At 40.6% G+C, this 26,542-nt stretch overlaps 1 protein-coding gene across 1 annotated transcript; it reads right to left on the bottom strand.

Moving 5' to 3' along the window:
• Window positions 1-9,237: 9,237 nt before the first annotated feature.
• znf800a (zinc finger protein 800a) lies at window positions 9,238-25,816 on the bottom strand. The gene is made up of 4 exons (XM_063002462.1): window positions 25,699-25,816; window positions 13,296-13,391; window positions 12,981-13,124; window positions 9,238-11,093 (listed from the first exon to the last, which is right to left on the bottom strand). Exons 1-4 carry the CDS (start codon window positions 25,814-25,816, stop codon window positions 9,238-9,240), a joined length of 2,214 nt encoding a protein of 737 aa, XP_062858532.1.
• Window positions 25,817-26,542: the final 726 nt, after the last annotated feature.

Raw genomic sequence — 26,542 nt, 5'->3', positions numbered from 1 at the left:
AATCCTTTGCAGAGCATCACACTGAGCGCAGGGTAGAAATACACCATTTAGTTACTTTTAACAGCAGCAGGTGATGGACTTACAACATTTTATTTGTTAAAATAGAAGCACTTTGTAGTTCTACAATTACTGACTGAATCTAGTTCTCTACATACCTTTTTAGCCTGCTTTCACCCTGTTCTTCAATGGTCAGCACCCCCACAGAGCAGGTATTATTTGGGTGGTGGATCATTCTCAGCACTGCCGTTACAATGACATGGTGGTGGTGTGTTAGTGTGTGTTGTGCTGGTATGAGTGGATCAGCACATCAGCACTGCTGGAGTTTTTAAATACTGTGTCCACTCACTGTCCACTCTATTAGACACTCCTACCTAGTTGGTCCACATTGTAGATGTAAAGTCAGAGACGATCGCTCATCTATTGCTGCTGTTTGAGTTGGTCATCTTCTAGACCTTCATCAGTGGTCACAGGGGCGCTGTTAGCTGGATATTTTTGGTTGGTGGACTATTCTTAGTCCAGCAGTGACAGTGAGGTGTTTAAAAACTCCAGCAGCGCTGCTGTGCATGTCTGATCCACTCATACCAGCACAACACACACTAACACTCCACTACCTTGTCAGTGTCACTGCAGTGCTGAGAATGATCCACCACCCAAATAATACCTGCTCTGTGGTGGTCCTGTGGGAATCCTGACCATTGAAGAACAGCATGAAAGGGCTGCAGAAAAACAAATGGACTACAGTCAGTAATTGTAGAACTACAAAGTGCTTCTATATGGTAAGTGGAGCTGATAAAATTGACAGTGAGTGTAGAAACAAGGAGGTGGTTTTAATGTTATGGCTGATCAGTGTATAATAGCAACAGTAGCAATAATAACACTTTGTAGCTGCTGATCACACTTGCACTTCTGGTGAGGAGATATTTTAATTTGTTTGAACTTTCATGTATTAACATTCCTTTTAAGGGTCTTACCACAACATCTAAGATCTGAACTCTGACTTGGTTATTAACAAAAACTGTTTTCCAATCATCTAATTTCTGGTGAGCTCCAGATGATGTATCACACCCCTGACATTCACTGGTAAATTGAGTTTATTGTTCCACTGATGACTGCAAGCTGTACAGGCCTTAAACAATGATGCATTCTAAACCATGCTTTGCAGCTGGAGTGAGATTTCGGTGCAGTGCCTTTTCCCTCCAATTAGACCATCTGTCGAAGAGTTTGTTTTAGCTTTTTCTATCTTTACTTGTTTGCTATTGAATGCTATTGATTTGCTGAGGTTAACAACCACCACCACTTATATCCCCATATCCTATTTGGGGTCACGGTGGGTCCAATTCACTGGACCACACACACACCTAGGGCAATTTTAGGATCTCCAATTAATCTGACTTCATGTCTTTGGACTGTGGAAGGAAACCAGAGCATCCAGTGGAAATCCAAACAGACATGGGAAAGACAGGCAAACTCCACACTGATAGGACCTGGAAAGGTCCATTCGGGAATTAAACCCAGGACTTTCTTGCTGTGAGGCAACAGTGCTACCCAGTGCAGACTCATTTTTTGTTTGCTTTTTTTTATAGGACAGGGCTCCCCTACAACCCACACCTTTAATCTTATTTAGTGGAACATTTAATTTAGCAAAAATTCAATCTTCAAATAAGACATAAACAGTTCCAATTATGTTCTCAGTCTGTCTGTAATGACTTGGGTAAAGATTATACAAGTATGTAATACATAAATCAAAATAGTTGTACAATAACACTGAGTTATAAGTTGTTAATGTGAATAAAGAAAAAAAGAATACACAAAATTATTTTTTAAATTAGATTCTGATTTTATTTGAGCAAAATTAATTCTACTGAAAGCAAGAAGTGTAATAATACAGTAGAGGTTTTGCAAGCTATTTTTACAATGTTCCACATTTTTTATAATATAAACAAAAGCATTCGGTATGCACGCTAAGCCAGAGTTGTGATTAATTTCACTTAGATTAAATTGTAATTGATGATTAAATACTAAAGTAGACTTGAGGTAATGTTTAGATCTAAATACATTGTTAACTATTTTATTTGCTAATAATAGTTATACAATACAAAACAGGGGCAGTAGTATCCAGTATGGTTGGATCACAGTTGCAACCTGTTATTAGATATAAACACAAGTCATGCTCCTTCAAAAACCTTTGTCTTAGCGCACCATAAGCAGCAGTGAATTATTAAAGGGCAGCAAAAATAAGCACAAACAGTAGTTACGATGCAAAAGATTTAGCAGCATTTCATTCAGAGAGATGACAGAAATGAATGAAGTTCACTCTGTGATTTTTGGAAAGTGTCAAATTCTCTTCACATTTTAACAGTAATTAATAGAACTTCTGCTTGAAGGAAAAAGTAAGTTACTGTGACTGTCCTTCATTTTACAATAACATTAACTGAAATCTACCATTAGGATCAAATGTGTTAACTAACTGTAGATGGAGGCACCCTTGCATGCCTGCCAATTGTTTGCAAAAGCAGAAGCAGAATGTTTACATACTAGCAATGTGATTAAAAATAAACTGCAAACTAAAGGAAGACAGTCAATGCAGTAACTTACCAGGTCACTTTAGTCTAAAATAATGGGAAAAATGCTGTAAAGGGCTCTCCTAGAGTAACCATCCTATTAAAGAACCAATTTATTAAAGGAGCAACTTCCACCAGAACAACACAGTGCAGTTTTACAATTTTATCTTAAGCATCTCCGGAAAAAATAAAAAACTAAATATGCTTTTATATGTACATATATGTAAATCTATTGAAATCCTTTAGTTCTTTAATGTACTTAATTTAGAACGTGTATTTATTCATTTCAAAGTGGTTGTAGAGCATTACATTTCAGTAAATGAATTTAATCTAAGCTTAGCAATGTAAACTGAAAGCAAATTGTCCAAACCGATAAAGAGATAAATACATTCAGTCCACTTCCGTTACTCATCAGTTTTAGAGTGAATGCAGGAATGAAAGCACGAAGTAATGGATTTGCCATGTTTCCTTCTTAACAAAATTGTTTAAATTAACATACTGTTTAAATTTCTATAGTACTTGAGTAAATGAACTGGTCAAAATTCATACTAAAATAAATGTACTGTTAACCTACCTTTAAGCATCAACAAATCAAGTACTAAGAAAAATACAAAGCACTTCTGTAAGTCAAATACAAGCAGCTGCTAAATGCTGTAAATGTCAATGTAAATGAGTAGCCCTAAAACAACTAAATAAAAACAGCAGCTTAACAAAGAACTACTCATGCAACAAGTTACTCTTATAAAAGTAAGCCACTTCTTTTTCAGCCATCAACAAAACTGCAGTGTTAACTACTAAATTCAAATAAGATTTACTGAAGTTCAAACAAAGCTGAGTAACCACATGTAACTAAGTGAAAATATATTCCTTACTAGTATGCTTCAGGAAAACTAAAAAATGTTGTCTAAAGACCCAAAACTGTAAGTACATGTAACTAAGTGACCGTCTGAAGAGATTATTTGTTTGGACACAGCGCCCTCTGTAGTACAAAATTAAAAAGAACTATTGGTACAGGTGGGTTTTATCCACAGATATGTAATCGTCCTTCCTCTTAAAAGCAATTATCCTTCTGGTAAAGCTTTCTATTTTACCCACTGCATTATATTTTCTGAAGATCTAGACATTCAAGTGAGTAGGTGCAATGAACACGCAGGAGAAAATCTAAAAAAGAGAGAAAGAAGAGAAAAAGGGTCACTTCACATAAATATAAAGACTTGTGCTTTAATGTAACAGTTAAAAAAAATTGTAAGGACGGGCCTCTTAAGAAAATACACAACTGTATTGACATTTATTTGTACAGCACATTATGCTAATACAATAAGTCATAAAACAGCTTTACAGAGACTCACTTGCAGCAAAGATCCAAAATGAAAAAAATGACTAACTTTTTTGCTGTAAAGTTGTGTTATATTAACTTGGTATTACATGCATTATGCAAATTAAAATAGGACCCAATGTCTTACAACATGCTGCCTGTGACATTTTACAAAGTACACTTACACAAGTCAAATGCTTACATACAGTGGTGTGAAAAAGTGTTTGCCCCCTTCCTCATTTCCTGTTTTTTTGCATGTTTGTCACACTTAAGTGTTTCGGAACATCAAACCAATTTAAATATTAGTCAAAGACAACACAAGTAAACACAAAATGCAATTTTTAAATGAAGGTGTTCATTATTAAGGGAGAAAAAAAATCCAAACCTTCATGGCCCTGTGTGAAAAAGTGATTGCCCCCCTTATTAAAACATACTGTAACTGTGGTTTATCACACCTGAGTACATTGTCTCTAGCCACACCCAGGCCTGATTATTGCCACACCTGTTCTCAATCAAGACATCACTTAAATAGGACCTGCCTGACAAAGTGAAGTCCACCAAAAGATCCTTAAAAGCTACACATCATGCCGAGATCCAAAGAAATTCAGGAACAATTGAGAAAGAAAGTAATTGAGATCTATCAGTCTGGAAAGGGTTATAAAGCCATTTCCAAAGCTTTGGGAATCCAGCGAACCACAGTGAGAGCCATTATCCACAAATGGCGAAGACATGGAACAGTGGTGAACCTTCCCAGGAGTGGCAGGCCACCCAAAATTACCGCAAAAGCGCAGCGATGACTCATCCAAGAGGTCACAAAAGACCCCACAACAACGTCCAAAGAACTGCAGGCCTCACTTGCCTCAGTTAAGGTCAGAGTTCATGCCTCCACCATCAGAAAGAGACTGGGCAAAAATGGCCTGCATGGCAGAGTTCCAAGAAGAAAACAACTGCTGAGCAAAAAGAACATTAAAGCTCGTCTCAATTTTTCCAAAACACATCTTGATGATCCCCAAGACTTTTGGGAAAACATTCTGTGGACCGATGAGACAAAAGTTGAACTCTTTGGAAGGTGTGTGTCCCATTGCATCTGGCGTAAAAGTAACACTGCATTTTAGAAAAAGAACATTATACCAACAGTAAAATATGGTGGTGGTAGTGTGATGGTCTGGGGCTGTTTTGCTGCGTCAGGACCTGGAAGACTTGCTGTGATAAATGGAACTATGAATTCTGCTGTCTACCAAAAGATCCTGAAGGAGAATGTCCGACCATCTGTTCGTGACCTCAAGCTGAAACGAACTTGGGTTCTGCAGCAGGACAATGATCCAAAACACACCAGCAAGTCCACCTCTGAATGGCTGAAGAAAAACAAAATGAAGACTTTGGAGTGGCCTAGTCAAAGTCCTGACCTGCATCCTATTGAGATGCTGTGGTATGACCTTAAAAAGGCCGTTCATGCTCGAAAACCCTCTAATGTAACTGAATTACAACAATTCTGCAAAGATGAGTGGGCCAAAATTCCTCCAGAACGCTGTAAAACACTCATTGCAAGTTATCGCAAACGCTTGGTTGCAGTTGTTGTTGCTAAGGGTGGCCCAACCAGTTATTAGGTTTAGGGGGCAATCACTTTTTCACACAGGGCCATGTAGGTTTGGATTTTTTTTCTCCCTTAATAATAAACACCTTCATTTACAAATTGCATTTTGTGTTTACTTGTGTTGTCCTTGACTACTATTTAAATTGGTTTGATGTTCCGAAACACTTAAGTGTGACAAACATGCAAAAAAAACAAAAAATCAGGAAGGGGGCAAACACTTTTTCACACCACTGTACATATATAAGAAGCATCTTCAACAACTGTATTGATTTATGCACACATTATATAGTTTTGTCTTATCCTTAATAATTGGAGCATTTTTTCTACATGAACCACATTGCATTGCAGCCTCTAAACCTGTGGCAATATACTAAATAGATAGATACTTTATTTGTCCCGAAGATATAAGGTATAAGAACAAACACATGCTTGCTCTGAAGAATTGAGGGATTTTCAATATGCTGCTTGTACATAGCCAGAAACACAATTAAGTAATCCCTGCTAGTACACTTAAAACTTGGAGATACTATACTACTATTTATTCATTAGGATTTTAACGTCATGTTTTACACACTTTGGTTACATTCATGACAGGACAGGTAGTTACTGGTTACACAAGAAGTGAAGACCTCACTTGCATTATTTCGGAATGTGGGAGAAAACCCTCCTGGAGGAAACCCACGCAGACACAGGAAGAACATGCAAACTCCACACAGAAAGGACCCAACCCGCCCCACCTGGGGATCAAACCCAGGGCCTTCTTGCTGTGAGGCGACAGTGCAACCCACTGAGCCACCGTGCCACCCAAAATAAGTGGCATTTGTCCACTACCAATGTTGGCTTTACCATGTTATTGTCAGAAGCAATAAAAACGTTAATTAGTAGCCAGCTAATCTCTAATAACAATGTTAAACAACTAAGACATACTATGCACAGTAGTCTGCAAGTTTGGTCCACAGCCAGCTGTAGTGCAGCAAGTGCAGGTTTGGTCACTTGCTGACTGACTAATTTTTACTTTTCAAATAAAAATACAGTGCTTAATAAAAATGATCTGCAAATGTGCAGGAAGTTTTTTTTATAAACACATCCCTTTTAAGTAGGTAATTGCAGTTAATTAACAGTAATGTTAGTTGTCCTATACATCTGTGTTGCATGACTTAAGTTTATTTGATACATTATTAAGAAAATGTCTGGTAATGCTAAAAGCTTCCGTTTATACATCTTACTAATGCAAAATAAGAGCTATAAACTGACCATTTACTAAATTTTAACTGACAAATGTATAGTCACCCGTAAAACAAACTACATCAGAGAGTTTTATATTAACAAATCTTTTTTTTTTTTTATGTTTTTATGCAAAAACACCTTAACACTGCAAACGTGACAATAATGTAGATACATGATCAGCAAAATCTAAAATTTTTTATTGAAACCTGAGACAAATGCCCAAATCATCCTTGTTTGAAGATAACGATTGTTTACCAGTAGCTTTGCAATGATGCAAAACAGATTCTCTGATTATGGTTTTAATTATTTAAGTTAGACTTGCTGTTTTTAATGTAAGTGTTTATCACTTTCCTTGTTTATTATTTAAATGTGTAAAGGTTTTGGCCTGTGTGGGTGTTGTGCAACCAGCAAAGGTTAAAAGAGAAAAAAAGATGTACTGTATTCAAATATATAAATTATTTTATCCACTAACATGTTATATGCTTTTAGTCTTATGTTATTGTGGTGTCTATGGAAACAAATTTAAGTGCTGGGTTGGTCAGGATAAGAGCTGTTAGGTGCAATTTCCCTAAATTCCTTTATTGTTCTAAATGACTAAATCATTATATTAAGTTGGTTGATGCATGACTGGGTGAGGCGGATTCGACAGATGTCTTTGTAAACACACAAAAAAAAAAACTGTGGCAAAAAGAGGCAATTGCTGCTATAATGCTATAATGAAAGTAAATAAACAGTTTTGTATCAAAAAGTTCACATCCTCAAGGAGAACTAGGAGAATAATTATAATTGTGAGAAGGTGCAATGTGCAGGCAGAAGAAAATCGGGGGCTAACAAAACATGCTAATTCTAATTAATAAAGATGCTCTGGGTATATTAAGGTTTTATAAAAGCACTGTAATTATTATAAGATGATAGCAGTTATACTTTTAAACTGGGACATGATGCAAATGATCCACATCATTTATACTGTAAAAATAATAAAATAGAATAACATTACAAGCAAATCACAAAATCCTCTGTAATGATGCAAAACAGCTTTCATTTGCAGTTTAAATGCGTAACACTTTTGTTGTTTGTTATTTCAAGGATTTTAGGTTAGAACTGAAGTGCTGTCTAGAAATGTGTTTGTAAACAGAACTGGGTGGGTAAGAAAGAGTCACAACACATCAGTCAGGAGTCTGCTCTCACTGTAACACTTGTGTTTGCAGAGATAAGTAGCTCTGCTCTCAAAGCAAATTACCAGTCAGCTGTTAAAATAATTTTTAACCAACAGCATTACCTAACCTTTCATCAGTTATCTGTTAACCATTAACATTCCTACATGACACTATTGTAATTGCATACATTGCAACCTATTAAGCTGATTGGCCAGATTTATACCTGCTGGAAAACAATTTTGGAGCTAATTTGTCTTTCAGATGCACAGAAGGTATATCCACAAGTGATGCACATGTAGACATAGTCACACAGAAAGTATAGTTCTGGCCTCTGGCCTAAAAGAAAAAAATGACTTTGTGTTGCCATAGGATAAGCAGAATAGAGCACTCCGTGGTGGGCTGTTTTTGGAAATTAATCCACTTTGGTGTTCTGCTTTGCATCAGACACACAGTCATGCTGCATTTCCTTAATTTGTAGGGATGAATGATCAGAGTGGTAACATGTGTGCATTGTTCTAGTTTGCACTAATACTTTTGATTTTTATGTTGTTTTGAAACCTCCAGAGGCAACACAGCAAAGCATATTTGCTATTGGTCACTAATTGACCAAAATAAAGTGGTGGTAAAACACAATGAGTGACTGAATGACTGAATGAATGAATGACTCAGACTGAATGAATGACTCATGGCCCTAAATAGCCAGCTGCCAAAATTGCACATTGTTGCAACTAATTATGAATCAGAAAGTATTGCAAGTGTAAACGTGTGGGTTTAGGCCACCTAAATAGAGAAAAATTTGCTAATTTGCCATTTAGGAAAAATAATTGGCTATAAAAGCTTTAAAAATTTGACTTTTAAGCAAACAAATAAAATCTGTGCACATCTATTTATTATTTTTACAATATTTTACAATACCAATGTATTGACTTTCAGCCACTGATTTGGCAGAAATGTCTTTTAATATGTAAAAAGTGAATATAAAACAGTCACCAAAACTGTATAAATGCCATGCATGACTAACATACTTAAATGTCACAGATGATAGACAGCTTTATTAAATTTATTTATATATATATATATATATATATATATATATATATATATATATATATACTGTATATATATATATATATTTAAATTCAAGAAAAATGGCTAAATGAGCACTGGCATCAAACATTTTAGCAGTTAGTGTAAACTGAAAAAATGACTACATTAGTTTTATGTTAAATAAATATTGTACATCTTTCCTACATCTTAATTCTTATTTTATTTTGTTTGGTTTAAACGTGCAACTATTTTGATCAGTGAGTATATATTTAAAGCACATTACTTCACTCCACAGAAAGTCAAATTTAGAAGCTGCTAATGCTCTAAATAAGTGACTCACCATATGAGTGCCTTTGACCGTGTACTTCTTCCCTGTACCTTTGTGCCTCCAGCTGCGGTATTAATGCTGGTCTTATGGCTTCGTCTGTGTGTCTCAAGAAATACCTTTTTGGCAAATGCCCGACTGCACATATCACATCCGTGCAGGGAAAAGTTCTTTGTAACCCTCACCTCTGTGCTAGACTCCTGGCTTCGAGTGATGGGAGTTCCTCTGGTGGGTTTGTGGCTCCGAGTAACATGTGGGTTCTTTGGCTCTTGAGGTTTCTTTTCTTGTTTACATACTTTGGCAGGCTGTGATTGTTCCTGTTCGCGTTTCTCAGTGTTAAGTGACGTGAGGGCAGAATTCTTTCGCGTGTTTTGGTAGACAGAGGATTCGCTTTTCTTAACAGAAGACGAAGAGGAGTCCTGTTGACTGACTGTAGCCGGCGTCACTGGCTCTGGTTTTATCTGTGTGCTGGACGTTGCAACATGGTTTTCCTCTTTTGAAGGCAGATTCTTGTTTAGCACAGCCTCAGCTGGCTTTTTCACTGCACGACTTTCCAGCGCAGGCATGATCTTGGCGAGATAACGGGAGGACTTCTTGTGAACCACAGTAATGTGCCGAATGACGTCCCGTTTTCTCCGGGACTCATATTTGCATATCGGACAGCAGTAAAACTTAATGTAGATGCTGTCGTTCCCATCCATGTGTAGCTCAGTGATGTGCTTGGTCAGGTTCTGACTGGTGCTGAACTGTCGCTTGCATAACCAGCAATACAACTGCTTAAAGTCAAAACTGAATGGGAGGTTTCCACAGTCCTCTGGGATTTTTATCTGAAGATCTGTATCATTTGTAGAAGATGTACTAGAGGAAGAAGAAACACTTTTGCTTGGGCAACCCTCATCACTGGGTTCAGACTTTATCTTGTTATTTCTTGAAAAAAGGACACGGCTGGTGTAAGATCCTTTTTCAGAGGTGTGAATCTTATGGACAATGCGCATGTGCCTTCTTAGCATAAGTTGGGAGCTATACTTCCTCTTACACAGTCTGCAACGACATGTTGCTAAACTGTACTCCTTTTGCTCTGGCTTGGGAGAAGGGCTAGGTGGTTTAGGGGGAACTGGTGAACTTTCAAGCATGAGCAGTTGCCCAGGTCGAGTAGCTATGTCAGGTGTAATGCAGTCTCGTTTTAAACCCCTGTGAACCTCATCAAAGTGGCGCCGGACATTAGCCTTGGTGGCAAAAGACTTTTGGCAGACAGGGCAATTCTTGCTAGGAGCTGGTGAAGAATCTTCTGCATTCTTGGTCTTTACCATAGACAGCAAGCTGATGGGTACAGTGCGAGTCTCTGTAAATTTGCACAGCTCCTCCAGCTTCTGTCGGTGCATCTTGCGGCAGTGGCGGCGAATGCTGCTTCTCGAGCTAAATTCCTTTTGACAGAGGCAACAAACTATTTGAGCGCCAGACTCTTCATCTTCCCCACTTTTGTCCTGTTCTGTATTTTTTGTTTCTTGGAATTCAGAATCTTCCCTATCTGCAGATTTTACAGATGCTGTATCCATGTCGTCATCATCAGTGTACTCGAGATCTTGCTGTTCAATCTTTTTTGGAGCTGTAGCAGGCTTCCGGCGATGCTTTTTCTGCTGTCCTGGTTCTGAGGGCTGGGAATTAGTGGATGGAGTCGCATTCTCATTCTCATTCTCATTCTCATTTTCATTCTCATCAAAGCCCTCAACAGACAGATGTTGAAAAACTGCGTTAGGGTTGGACTCTATAACCTCCAGTCGAATTACTTGCTCTTGCTTTTCTTGTGGGTAGATTGCCTCTAGAAAGTCTTTGATGACCTGGTTCTGACTGTTTGGCTCTGATGAATCTGCTGGGTAAAATGATCACCTTCAATTATCAGTGAAACGTAACGTAAATAAACTGGGTTTTCAAAAGATTATAAAAACAACACACATATTTAGGAATACTTCAGCCTCTTTAAGCTCATTTAAAATATTTACACACATTCAAACACATGCAAATTGGAAATGGCTCCATGTCACCACATAAAGCAAAACATCCACCAATTTCTTTGTCCCAAGCCACAACTATAATTTACGTTATTAAATTAGATCAAATTAGTGCACTACCCCCAGTGTCATTAGTACTCTGACTTTAGTAGTGCACAGTATGTAAATAAGGATGCACCCAAATCAGCAACCTGCTCTTTTAGCATTCAGACTCTATAGCCTCAGAAAGGGTGGTTTGATGTCATGTGGCCACTTCCAGTCTGAAGAGACCTTAAACCTGCAATCCAAAACTCAGTATCTAAGACAAGTAATGTCTTTAAATGTTCTTAGTTTGAATTGCATGGATGAAATGTGCAGATAGCCAACAAGCTGGCCAAATAGGCTACGCTTGTTACCAATTAGTAGTGAGCTCTAGATATTATCATTCTGTAGTGATTTGTATATCAGATGTTACAGGCTTAAAGTTGTATAGTGTCAAAAATGTAATTACATGTTACATGCCCCTCCATACCTAGACTATGTCTGAAGTAATTTTAAAGTCTTTATTTTAAACAGAAATATAAATATATATATATATATATATATATATATAAAATCATTCATGTTTCACTATTTAAAAAGCAGGGGCAGTTTTGCATGCCAACTAGTTGCTAAGTACTGGTATCAACAAAATGGTAATATTGTTAATGGTAGTATTATTAAAGTTGATCCATGCTTTACCGCATACACTCACCAAACACTTTATTAGGTGGACCTTTCTAGTACGTATATTCATTGTTTATTTAAAAATCTACACCTACAACAGAGATTAAATTTGTGGGTATACAAATACTGTTTAAAGCTCATCTGTTGCTCTGTACACCCCATTTATCAATTCTCAGCACTGCAATGATACTATATGGTAATGACATGGTAGTGTGTGGTGTACTTGTATGACTGTAGCAGGTGCAGCAGGATTGTTGGCTTTAAATACCTCAATGTCAATGCTAGAAGTAGAATAGTGCTGCAACCTGCGATAAGAATGTGTCTACTGATGAAAGACTAGCGGTAGATTAACAGACATTGTGCATGAAAAAGGAAACGGCTCTAGTATCTGTGCACCTACAATAAGTGCTAACATGGTGCGTGTTCCTAATAAAGAGGCCAGTAAGATTAATTATTATTTATTATAATTTTAATGTCATGTTTTACAAACTTTGGTTACATTCCTGACATGACACACAAGATTCATCAGTTCAAATCTTTAATGTTAAACACAGTCATAGACAATTTCTTGTCTCCAATTCACCTCACTTGCATGTCTTTGGACTGTGGGAGGAAACCGGAGTTCTCGGAAGAAACCCATACAGACACGGGAAGAACATGCAAACTCCACACAGAAAGGACCTGGACAGCTCCATTTGGAAATCGAACGCAGGACCTTCTTGCTGTGAGACGACGGTGCTACCCACCAAGCCACCGTGCCGCCCGTAAGTCTAAACAGTATTTAAAAATCCCAGCACCTGATACTCTCATATCAGAACAACACACACTACAATGTCATTAACATTTTAGTGTCATTGCAGTACTAAGAATGGTTCATCGTTTGGTCAGTGGGGGTCCTATGGGGGCTGTTTAAACATCAAGCTGCTAATTAAACACAGACCTGCTTTAAAATGACATGAATTGATCATTAAAAACTGCAGAAAAATCTTATGTCTAAATAGCTAAAGGTTTGTTAAAAAACAAAAAAAAGTAATACAGACCATCTCGCTCCCGATGACCAGAAAAGCAGTAGAACTCTTTGTGCGTCACCAGATTGGGAAGGCCACGGAAAAGACTTCGGCAGAGCTTGCATTCAAAGATGGTGTCAACTTCTTTTAACAACATGTGCCTGAGCTGGGGTGTACCTGCAAAAAAAATCACAGACAAATCTAGCAGGTAAGAGTCCACTACTTTTATGTGGCAATGAGACATTTACTAGTCTAGAGTCACTGAGCTCATATTTCTCTGCTTTTTAATAATCACGTTTCATTATTCTTTCATCAAAAAAACAAAAACAAAAAAAAACTCAGCCTTACCTGAGCGAAAGCACTCAATAATTTGATGAATTCCTGATTTGGAAGTCTGGAGCTGCTGTTGAAGTAGAGGTGGATCTCCTGGCTCAATAACATGCACTAGAAAAGATGTCAAAGTGTAATGATTTTAAGAAAGGTTCATGTCAGGCTGTGACACCTGATATAAATACAATAGAGAGATACCTAACTGCCTTTGTTCTCATTAGTGTGACTAAAATTCAAGTAACCTTTCAAATACATCACTCTTTGCCAAACTGCCACAGCTTGTGGAGGTCTGTCAGTTGTGGAGCTTAACAATCCAATAACACAAATGACACCTACATTAGTACTATTAGTAGAACACCCCTATTTGAACAGTATATAGGGCAGTGGTAGCTCAGAAGTTAAAGTAACTGGCCTAGTAGGATAAAAGTGTTTGCTGATTGCCACAAACGTAAATGTTGATAGTACAAACTAGTACTTTAGTGTTGTGTGAGTGAATTTCTTCCTTGTCATTTTCCTCAAAAAAAGCATTTAGCACTGTGACTGTGGAAGTAGTGGTAAACACAAAATGTACTGTTCAGTTGCCTTTTTTCCAAGTAAAGTTTTTAAGTGTTCTGTATTAAAAATGTTAAGGATTAACCTGCTATTTGCCAGTGACAGTGATGCTGCTAATAAACGGAATAACATTTCTCCGCTTTGCAGCTACAGGTAAGTAAGATAAGCATAAACGTATATTACCATTATGAAATTAGCAAATTAAGCATATTATTATATGCACCATTAGCACTTCTCAATGCCACCTCAGTGAGATGTAAATAATTTGAATGATAAAAACATTATTTCCGACTGTCACAAACCAGCCCTCAGAAATTGAGGAACCCTTATCCTACAACTGGCTCCTACTGCACATGAATTAGTTTTACTGGTGGGTCTGCTCCAGAAAAGGGATGCCATGTGGCCACTGTGGCAATTCGTTCTACCAGTGTGGTTTAATCATGAGGGCCAAAATGCCACAAGACTAGGGTGAGCTCCTAGAAACCAAAAAAAAAATGCTGACAGCCTACATCTAGAAAAAAACGGAACCAAACTGAGCAGTCTTACATCACAGCTACAGAAAACAACAAGTGTGCAAACAAAGAAGCTGGCAAGAATAAATAGGAGGAACTGTGACATATAAGGGAAATTCCATTAGGAGCACATCAATGCTAATGAGGCACTGTTGATTGTCAATCAAGTGGAACTGACAAATCACACACTACTCCGTCCCACCTGCCGGCAAAATAGGCAACATAACTTAATTGTATTTTGTAAATATAAATAAACGTAAATTTGATGCCTGCAACATACTCAAAAAGCTATGTTTACGATATTGTACCACTGTTTAATCATTTGGGAACTGAGGATCCTCAATGCTGCAGTTTTGCAAGTGGAATTCTTGGCAATTTATGCATGAATCAACAGTCTGTGGATACCGTTGTCTGATTTTCCTCTTTATTATGTGCCATACATTTTCAATAACAGACAAATCTGGACTGCAGGCCAGTCAGTCAAGCACACTCATTCTGTATCTACAAAACTATGCTTCTGTACAGTGTGCAGAATGAGGCTTGGCATTGTTTTGCTAAAATAACCATGGACCAACTGGGAAAAGACGTTGCCTTGGTGGCAGCATATGCCACTCTAAAATCTTATTGTATGCCTTGTTTGCCTTTACATACATGCAAATCATTTATGTCATGGGCACCCCAATGTTGCCTTTTGCCTTATGGTCTGTGCATTGAAATTGATGGGCTTTCTCTCTAAATAAGATATTGCATTTTTTGAAGAAGTAGCAAGCACTGTTAACACTTTTCTGAAATACTCCAGAACTCATGTGTCTATATTTATAATTGTTGCATGAAGGTCATCTAAGGACTCAAAGGTCACATGCATTCAACAGTGGATCATTCTTTTTTTTACTCAATCATGATATAAATGAATCATGCCTCCTGTTAACAATTCACCTGCTTATTGTGAAATGTTAAATGTAAAATGGTGTTAACTTAAATAACTTAAATACAAAAACTTAAAATACAAAATCAAGTTGGTCAGTGAACACAATGGAAACCAGCCTAAAACAACAATTGATTTTTTACCTTTTTTTCCATTATGTCCTCCTCAGTGACTAGTGACTATTTAATAATAATCCAATACAACGAAAATTAAAAATAAATAAATAAACATTACACAATTTTAACCAAGTGGCTGTGTATAAATATTTGATTTGGAAGGCACAGATACAATTTTTCCCTTCCTATAAAAATACCAATACCTGATTTTTCTGTACCAGGCAATTCACATACCAATGCCCACTCTATCAAACATCTTCCAAACAATCTTAATATTTATACAATTCCACTTCAAAATTATTTTATTTTGATACAGCAAATGTTTGTGTTTGGTGTCATTGTGGCATGTAAGCTAGTAGACTGATTTGAATTATGTGTGAATTATGTGTTTTGCTGCTCATAAAGACTTGGGACAAACTGAATGGCTCTCCAAGCGCTGTGTTTACTATAAGCAATACCAACAAAAAGAGTGAGAGTGAATAGAACAGCACTGCGGACTAATTCACATTCACTCATAAAAATGGTGGGAAAAGTGATGCTTTGTTTTTGGAACTGAACTCTTACGACATTTATAGTTGTATAAACTTGTCGGACCCTATATTAAGCCATACATACATTAGTCATCTAGTAAAAAAGGATTTAGTGGGTTAAATAAATACATTTGCATTAGAGATGGAACGATCGATCGGCTATGAATCGGTATCGGCCGATTTTTAATCAAAATATGCTATCGGCGATCGGCCGATATCTCCTAAAAGTAGCCGATCCGATCGTGTGATATATAAAGATCACGTTAAGCTTAACAGCTCAGTGGATTGATCCAGACTTTGAGCTACAAAGCACCAACCATCGCATCAAAATTCGTCAACAATCATACAGAAACCATCGTGAAAGCTCTTCATGACCTAAAATAACACGATTAACGTTGTGCATCATACATACGATGCAATTTTGCTGATTGTAATATTTACTTTAAAAAGATAATTCAACCCGGTCACATCTGAGTCGATTCTATCAGCACGTTATATAAACTCCTGGTTCACTTTGGTAAATCGTGAGCAGTTCTTGCTTGTGATGTAGATGAGAACAGAAAACGTTACAGAGCCAATCCGAGGCAAAAGTTTATTAATTACCAAATTCGTTAGTTCAGGATCATCTGCTGAACTTCATCATCAGAAAACTTTTAGCTCCTTAGACGGAACGAGTCTGAGTCGGTTACAGATCTGTGGTAATAACAGTTTAATTAAGCCTTTTAATTGAGCTTTTTAATGTAAGAGAGTCACACAAAATGTTCTGTAGTAGTTGGTCAAAACCACGACATTTAATTAATAACAGAAAACACGGAGAGATGACTGAGTAGAGAAACTTACGCCTCACATAAAACGAATCGACTCATGAATCAATGAATCACTTACAGCGATACTGTGAACAAAGCGTCTCTTCTAAAGGCACACACACACACACGCGCGTGCGCGCGCTGCTCCGGTTTATCTTCACTGTGAGGCTCGTTTTAAGTTTATTTACTTTATTTACTGCTAACCCCCCCTGTGTGTGTGTGTGTGTGTGTGTGCGTGTGTGTATGTACATATATATATATATATATACACAGGGGTTGGACAAAATAACTGAAACACCTGGTTTTAGACCACAATAATTTATTAGTATGGTGTAGGGCCTCCTTTTGCGGCCAATACTGTCACGTGGGTGGAAGAAGGACTCAAGCGCGGAGTTAAATAAAATAAAAGTTTATTTATTAAATGAAAAACACAGAACATTACACACAAAAACAGAAATCAAAACAAACATAAGGAACCCCGATGGACTTCAACTGGGGAATGCAGACAGCAACAAAAAAGAAAAGAAGAAAACTAAAAAAACGCTGGGCGCGAACCCCGGCCGCTCGGGTGAGAGCCGGGCGCGTAACCAGCGCGCTGCTGCAGCGGGGGACAGCAGATGAGTAAATGCACTTAAGGTGCTACAATTATTCTACGCTACAAAGCCTCGAAATCGCCTCAGGCGCAGTTCGAGGTAACAGACGGCTCCGTTATCAGCCGCAGCTAGAGCCAATCTGTTAAAGCATACGAAAGGAGTGCAGATTCGAACCGGGTGAGCTGGCAGTACGGCCACGCGCTTGGCGCTGTCGCCACCCAGCGGTTGCAGAATCCCAGACTAAATGTTTTCAGCTACAAAGCCCCGAAATCGCCTCTGGCGCAGTTCGGGGTAACAGACGACTCCTTCATCAGCCGCAGCTAGAGCCAATCTGTTAAAGCACACAAAAAGGGTGCGGATTCGAACCGGGGAAGCTGGCAGTACAGCCACGCACTTAGCGGTGTCGCCACCCAGCGGTTGCAGAATCCCAGAATAATTATTTTAATCTACAAAAGCCCCGAAATCGCCTCTGGCGAAGTTCGGGGGAAACAGAGGGCTCCGTTATCAGCCGCAGCTAGAGCCACTCTGCTATGAAAACTAAGTAAAGAGAACCGGTTAACAAAGCAGTTCACCAAGCTCCTAGTGCGGATTCGAACCGGGGGGTACTGGCAGACCAACCGAGTGTCTTACGGAGTCGCCACCCACCGGTTGCCGAATACCACCGCTAGATTGGCTAGGGGTGACATTAGCGGTGAGAGGACCAGCGCCGTGTCACGGGGCTGGCTTCACCCGCTAATGCTAAATGCTAACGGGTAAAAATAAAAACAGTACGAGGACTGCACGACATCGCACCACGCTACTTCTAAGAAGGTAAAAGAAAGGCTAATTACCTCAACCTTGCGGTCTACACACCCTGATGGCCTTATGCCACCGGGGGTACCTCTAAGGCTAAAAAGAAGCGTGGGGGAGCCGTCAGCAGTCCCCACAGACACCACAGTGCCCAAAACAAAAAGAGAAATGAAAGCAGAAGGTGCGACACCTGCAGCCAGGCGGCGTGCCCTTATATAAGGGAACCGCAGCTGCAGGTCGTTCACCCTAACGAGCTGGCCTAATTCTTAAGGCCTAGCTCAGAACTGCTCTGTAAGGCTTGTGACGTCGGGGAAGAGTGGTAAGTCCCACAGACGCCACACACCTTACAGTACCCCCTCCTTAAAGGGACCTCTCCTGAGGTCCCTAGCCAGTGGTCCAGTTCCCCCAGGTTGCTACAGGCAACCGGGGGATTCCCCCAGGTTGCTATAAGCAACCAGGGAGTGCCCCCCCAAAAAAATTATTGGGAGAGAATGGGGTCCTCCACTGAGTCCAGAAATGGTCGCACCTTTCTGTCACGTGGGTGGAAGAAGGACTCAAGCGCGGAGTTAAATAAAATAAAAGTTTATTTATTAAATGAAAAACACAGAACATTACACACAAAAACAGAAATCAAAACAAACATAAGGAACCCCGATGGACTTCAACTGGGGAATGCAGACAGCAACAAAAAAGAAAAGAAGAAAACTAAAAAAACGCTGGGCGCGAACCCCGGCCGCTCGGGTGAGAGCCGGGCGCGTAACCAGCGCGCTGCTGCAGCGGGGGACAGCAGATGAGTAAATGCACTTAAGGTGCTACAATTATTCTACGCTACAAAGCCTCGAAATCGCCTCAGGCGCAGTTCGAGGTAACAGACGGCTCCGTTATCAGCCGCAGCTAGAGCCAATCTGTTAAAGCATACGAAAGGAGTGCAGATTCGAACCGGGTGAGCTGGCAGTACGGCCACGCGCTTGGCGCTGTCGCCACCCAGCGGTTGCAGAATCCCAGACTAAATGTTTTCAGCTACAAAGCCCCGAAATCGCCTCTGGCGCAGTTCGGGGTAACAGACGACTCCTTCATCAGCCGCAGCTAGAGCCAATCTGTTAAAGCACACAAAAAGGGTGCGGATTCGAACCGGGGAAGCTGGCAGTACAGCCACGCACTTAGCGGTGTCGCCACCCAGCGGTTGCAGAATCCCAGAATAATTATTTTAATCTACAAAAGCCCCGAAATCGCCTCTGGCGAAGTTCGGGGGAAACAGAGGGCTCCGTTATCAGCCGCAGCTAGAGCCACTCTGCTATGAAAACTAAGTAAAGAGAACCGGTTAACAAAGCAGTTCACCAAGCTCCTAGTGCGGATTCGAACCGGGGGGTACTGGCAGACCAACCGAGTGTCTTACGGAGTCGCCACCCACCGGTTGCCGAATACCACCGCTAGATTGGCTAGGGGTGACATTAGCGGTGAGAGGACCAGCGCCGTGTCACGGGGCTGGCTTCACCCGCTAATGCTAAATGCTAACGGGTAAAAATAAAAACAGTACGAGGACTGCACGACATCGCACCACGCTACTTCTAAGAAGGTAAAAGAAAGGCTAATTACCTCAACCTTGCGGTCTACACACCCTGATGGCCTTATGCCACCGGGGGTACCTCTAAGGCTAAAAAGAAGCGTGGGGGAGCCGTCAGCAGTCCCCACAGACACCACAGTGCCCAAAACAAAAAGAGAAATGAAAGCAGAAGGTGCGACACCTGCAGCCAGGCGGCGTGCCCTTATATAAGGGAACCGCAGCTGCAGGTCGTTCACCCTAACGAGCTGGCCTAATTCTTAAGGCCTAGCTCAGAACTGCTCTGTAAGGCTTGTGACGTCGGGGAAGAGTGGTAAGTCCCACAGACGCCACACACCTTACAAATACAGCGTCAATTCATCTTGGAAATGACATATACAAGTCCTGCACAGTGGTCAGAGGGATTTTAAGCCATTCTTCTTGCAGGATAGTGGCCAGGTCACTACGTGATGCTGGTGGAGGAAAACGTTTCCTGACTGGCTTCTCCAAAACACCCCAAAGTGGCTCAATAATATTTAGATCTGGTGACTGTGCAGGCCATGGGAGATGTTCAACTTCACTTTCATGTTCATCAAACCAATCTTTCACCAGTCTTGCTGTGTGTATTGGTGCATTGTCATCCTGATACACGGCACCGCCATTGGATGCACATGGTCCTCCAGAATGGTTCGGTAGTCCTTGGCAGTGACGCGCCCATCTAGCACAAGTATTGGGCCAAGGGAATGCCATGATATGGCAGCCCAAACCATCACTGATCCACCCCCATGCTTCACTCTGGGCATGCAACAGTCTGGGTGGTACGCTTCTTTGGGGCTTCTTCACACCGTAACTCTCCCGGATGTGGGGAAAACAGTAAAGGTGGACTCATCAGAGAACAATACATGTTTCACATTGTCCACAGCCCAAGATTTGCGCTCCTTGCACCATTAAAACCGACGTTTGGCATTGGCACGAGTGACCAAAGGTTTGGCTATAGCAGCCCGGCCGTGTATATCGACCCTGTGGAGCTCCCGACGGACAGTTCTGGTGGAAACAGGAGAGTTGAGGTGCACATTTAATTCTGCCGTGATTTGGGCAGCCGTGGTTTTATGTTTTTTGGATACAATCCGGGTTAGCACCCGAACATCCCTTTCAGACAGCTTCCTCTTGCGTCCACAGTTAATCCTGTTGGATGTGGTTTGTCCTTCTTGGTGGTATGCTGACATTACCCTGGATACCGTGGCTCTTGATACATCACAAAGACTTGCTGTCTTGGTCACAGATGCGCCAGCAAGACGTGCACCAACAATTTGTCCTCTTTTGAACTCTGGTATGTCACCCATAATGTTGTGTGCATTGCAATATTTTGAGCAAAACTGTGCTCTTACCCTGCTAATTGAACCTTCACACTCTGCTCTTACTGGTGCAATGTGCAATTAATGAAGATTGGCCACCAGACTGGTCCAATTTAGCCATGACACCTCCCACACTAAAATGACAGGTGTTTCAGTTATTTTGTCCAACCCCTGTATATATATATATATATATATATACAGTGTATCACAAAAGTGAGTACACCCCTCACATTTCTGCAAATATTTCATTATATCTTTTCATGGGACAACACTATAGAAATGAAACTTGGATATAACTTAGAGTAGTCAGTGTACAGCTTGTATAGCAGTGTAGATTTACTGTCTTCTGAAAATAACTCAACACACAGCCATTAATGTCTAAATAGCTGGCAACATAAGTGAGTACACCCCACAGTGAACATGTCAAAATTGTGCCCAAATGTGTCGTTGTCTTTCCCTGGTGTCATGTGTCAAGGTCCCAGGTGTAAATGGGGAGCAGGGCTGTGAAATTTGGTGTTTTGGGTACAATTCTCTCATACTGGCCACTGGATGTTCAACATGGCACCTCATGGCAAAGAACTCTCTGAGGATGTGAGAAATAGAATTGTTGCTCTCCACAAAGATGGCCTGGGCTATAAGAAGATTGCTAACACCCTGAAACTGAGCTACAGCATGGTGGCCAAGGTCATACAGCGGTTTTCCAGGACAGGTTCCACTCGGAACAGGCTTCGCCAGGGTCGACCAAAGAAGTTGAGTCCACGTGTTCGGCGTCATATCCAGAGGTTGGCTTTAAAAAATAGACACATGAGTGCTGCCAGCATTGCTGCAGAGGTTGACGACGTGGGAGGTCAGCCTGTCAGTACTCAGACCATACGCCGCACACTGCATCAACTCGGTCTGCATGGTCGTCATCCCAGAAGAAAGCTGACGCACAAGAAAGCCCGCAAACAGTTTGCTGAAGACAAGCAGTCCAAGAACATGGATTACTGGAATGCCCTGTGGTCTGACGAGACCAAGATAAACTTGTTTGGCTCAGATGGTGTCCAGCATGTGTGGCGGCGCCCTGGTGAGAAGTACCAAGACAACTGTATCTTGCCTACAGTCAAGCATGGTGGTGGTAGCATCATGGTCTTGGGCTGCATGAGTGTTGCTGGCACTGGGGAGCTGCAGTTCATTGAGGGAAACATGAATTTCAACATGTACTGTGACATTCTGAAACAGAGCATGATCCCCTCCCTTCGAAAACTGGGCCTCATGGCAGTTTTCCAACAGGATAACGACCCCAAACACAACCTCCAAGATGACAACTGCCTTGCTGAGGAAGCTGAAGGTAAAGGTGATGGACTAAACCCAATTGAGCACCTGTGGCGCATCCTCAAGTGGAAGATGGAGGAGTTCAAGGTGTCTAACATCCACCAGCTCCGTGATGTCATCATGGAGGAGTGGAAGAGGATTCCAGTAGCAACCTGTGCAGCTCTGGTGAATTCCATGCCCAGGAGGGTTAAGGCAGTGCTGGATAATAATGGTGGTCACACAAAATATTGACACTTTGGGCACAATTTGGACATGTTCACTGTGGGGTGTACTCACTTATGTTGCCAGCTATTTAGACATTAATGGCTGTGTGTTGAGTTATTTTCAGAAGACAGTAAATCTACACTGCTATACAAGTTGTACACTGACTACTCTAAGTTATATCCAAGTTTCATGTCTATAGTGTTGTCCCATGAAAAGATATAATAAAATATTTGCAGAAATGTGAGGGGTGTACTCACTTTTGTGATACACTGTATATATATATATATATACAGTGTATCACAAAAGTGAGTACACCCCTCACATTTCTGCAGATATTTAAGTATATCTTTTCATGGGACAACACTGACAAAATGACACTTTGACACAATGAAAAGTAGTCTGTGTGCAGCTTATATAACAGTGTAAATTTATTCTTCCCTCAAAATAACTCAATATACAGCCATTAATGTCTAAACAGCCGGCAACAAAAGTGAGTACACCCCTAAGAGACTACACCCCTAAATGTCCAAATTGAGCACTGCTTGTCATTTTCCCTCCAAAATGTCATGTGATTTGTTAGTGTTACTAGGTCTCAGGTGTGCATAGGGAGCAGGTGTGTTCAATTTAGTAGTACAGCTCTCAAACTCTCTCATACTGGTCACTGAAAGTTCCAACATGGCACCTCATGGCAAAAAACTCTCTGAGGATCTTAAAAGACGAATTGTTGTGCTACATGAAGATGGCCAAGGCTACAAGAAGATTGCCAACACCCTGAAACTGAGCTGCAGCACAGTGGCCAAGATCATCCAGCGTTTTAAAAGAGCAGGGTCCACTCAAAACAGACCTCGCGTTGGTTGTCCAAAGAAGCTGAGTGCACGTGCTCAGCGTCACATCCAACTGCTGTCTTTGAAAGATAGGCGCAGGAGTGCTGTCAGCATTGCTGCAGAGATTGAAAAGGTGGGGGGTCAGCCTGTCAGTGCACAGACCATACGCCGCACACTACATCAAATTGGTCTGCATGGCTGTCACCCCAGAAGGAAGCCTCTTCTGAAGTCTCTACACAAAAAAGCCCTCAAACAGTTTGCTGAAGACATGTCAACAAAGGACATGGATTACTGGAACCATGTCCTATGGTCTGATGAGACCAAGATTAATTTATTTGGTTCAGATGGTCTCAAGCATGTGTGGCGGCAATCAGGTGAGGAGTACAAAGATAAGTGTGTCATGCCTACAGTCAAGCATGGTGGTGGGAATGCCATGGTCTGGGGCTGCATGAGTGCAGCAGGTGTTGGGGAGTTACATTTCATTGAGGGACACATGAACTCCGATATGTACTGTGAAATACTGAAGCAGAGCATGATCCCCTCCCTCCGGAAACTGGGTCGCAGGGCAGTGTTCCAGCATGATAATGACCCCAAACACACCTCTAAGACGACCACTGCTTTATTGAAGAGGCTGAGGGTAAAGGTGATGGACTGGCCAAGCATGTCTCCAGACCTAAACCCAATAGAACATCTTTGGGGCATCCTCAAGCGGAAGGTGGAGGAGCGCAAAGTCTCGAATATCCGCCAGCTCCGTGATGTCGTCATGGAGGAGTGGAAAAGCATTCCAGTGGCAACCTGTGAAGCTCTGGTAAACTCCATGCCCAGGAGAGTTAAGGCAGTTCTGGGAAATAATGGTGGCCACACAAAATATTGACACTTCAGGAACTTTCACTAAGGGGTGTACTCACTTTTGTTGCCGGTGGTTTAGACATTAATGGCTGTATATTGAGTTATTTTGAGGGAAGAATAAATTTACACTGTTATATAAGCTGCACACAGACTACTTTTCATTGTGTCAAAGTGTCATTTTGTCAGTGTTGTCCCATGAAAAGATATACTTAAATATCTGCAGAAATGTGAGGGGTGTACTCACTTTTGTGATACACTGTATATATATATATATATACAGTATATACATATATATATATATATATATATATATACAGTTAGATATATATACAAAAGATAATTAGTGGAAGCTGCAAATAGATCTATGAATCTGCCACAGATGTCTGAAAACAGAATTTATACTGGCCACCAGATAAGATACAAATTCAAGCTCAACAGCACAATTCTTCGAAAGACAGCGCTCCTGGCACGTCCCATTACCACCATCTGCAGCCCTTTTAAGGGGTAGCCCTTTAAGTACATTCTTACATTGTTGTTTGACTCTAGAGCTTATGCCACAGCAGCTAGATTTACATTTTACATTTTCAGCATTTAGCAGACGTCTTTATCCAAAGCGACTTACATCACAGTTACAGTATACAGTAACGGTTACTCATTACACAAGGTTCATCAGTTCACACAAGGTTATATCAAGCACAGTCATGGACAATTTTGTATCTTCAATTCACCTCACTTGCACTTGTCTTTGGACTGTGGGAGGAAACCGGAGCACCCGGAGTAAACCCACACGTACACGGGCACGCAAACTCCACACAGAAAGGACCCGGACCGCCCAGCCTGGGGATTGAACCCAGGACCTTCTTGCTGTGAGGCGACAGTGCTACCCACTTAGCCACCGTGCCGCCCCAGTGCCATGAAGGAAAAACAAGAATGTGAATTATTCTAATGTTTTAGTACCAGATTTTCCTGTCTCTCACTTTATTTTAAATATGTATCAATATATCTGTGATTAGCAACTAAGCTTGTGTTTTTGCATGTACCAATTACAGATGAAGCTACTGACTGTGTAGCGTTCACTGCCCAGCAACCAACTGCAAGTCCGATAAATATAAACAGCTAATGAGTGAGCCAGAAATACAACCATATTTAAAAAATTTACCTAATGACTTGTAAGACACTTCATCAGCAACTGGCACATCGTCTGCTCCTGTGTGCACTGTTTTTTTTTTTTTTTTAGAATTTTAACATCATGTTTTACACATTTTGGTTGCATTCATAACAGAACAGGTAATTACTGGTTACACACTATTCATCAGTTCAAGTTTAATGTCAAACACAGTCAGTGTGCACTGTTTCAAAGTTGTGTAGTGTGTGCTGGACTCGTTACTGTGCTTCATAATCACATTTTAACAAACAACAGTAATTCTGCAGGTCATAAATAAGATCAGACCACACATACTACTACACCCAACTCGGAGTCCTCCAAATATATTAGAAGCAAATCCTGCCTACCTTGGGGTTGGTCACAGCCCTCTTGTTGGATTGAAGTTAGCTGACTGCAGTGCCACAGTGATTCTGTTTGACAGCACTTGTCATTGCCTGGGCTTATTCCAGTGCCAGTTTTCTTCATCTTGAAGACCCCTATAAACAAACACAACTCTTAATTCCTAAAGCAGTGGACATTGATGGACAGTTAATCTTCTTAGCAACTTTGAGAATGATTTTATTTAAATAGTTATTTAATATACTTTCAGTGCATATATTTAAATTGATGTCATTTACATTTTTGACAGAATAAAAACATCTCTTCAAAGTCTTCGGCTGTGCTGGGAACAATCAACACCCCAGTTATTGTTTTAAACCCTTGCTCTGATCTATGCAACGCTACAGTTAAATCCCAGAGATCCACATACAGTCCCCTGGACTTCTTGGCTTCATTATTTTTGTCTTGAAAAGGCCAGGTGTGAGTATTTCCACAATTTAAAGTGTTAAAGGTAATGGACTTAAACCTTCTGGAAATAACATTTTTAAAAATCATATTTATTTAAAATTAAAGTGACACAGCGCCCAGCTGGCACAGCGGGATATTCCGCTAGCACACCAGCGCTGAGATACTGAACTCCTCGGTTCTCCTCCTGAAACTCGCCATTGCCACCCGTCGACTGGGCGCCATCAGGTGGGCATACTTGGCAGTGCCTGCAGCAGATACTAATTGGCCACCGTATCTGCAGGGTGGGGACCAGACTATGTGTGGGTGGGATCCTCATACGCTGTCTAAGGAGCCTGATTGGCGGAAGAGACGCCTATGCAGAGTGCAGGGATGAGAAGAGGAGGGCTGTGCATGTGTCAGAAGAGG

Source organism: Trichomycterus rosablanca, chromosome 1 (genome assembly GCF_030014385.1).
Source record: "Trichomycterus rosablanca isolate fTriRos1 chromosome 1, fTriRos1.hap1, whole genome shotgun sequence".
Lineage (NCBI taxonomy): Eukaryota > Metazoa > Chordata > Actinopteri > Siluriformes > Trichomycteridae > Trichomycterus > Trichomycterus rosablanca.
Note: the sequence above shows the minus strand (reverse complement) of the source record. Positions and strands in the feature narration are given on the sequence as shown.

Coding starts and splice junctions, on each gene's coding strand:
- znf800a (XM_063002462.1), bottom strand. CDS start 25,816: ATGAAGAAAACTGGCACTGGAATAAGCCCAGGCAATGACAAGTGCTGT. Junction 13,392..25,698: donor GGGCTGTGACCAACCCCAAG/GTAGGCAGGATT, acceptor CATCTTTTCTAG/TGCATGTTATTGAGCCAGGA. Junction 11,094..12,980: donor TGGTCATCGGGAGCGAGATG/GTCTGTATTACT, acceptor TTTACCCAGCAG/ATTCATCAGAGCCAAACAGT.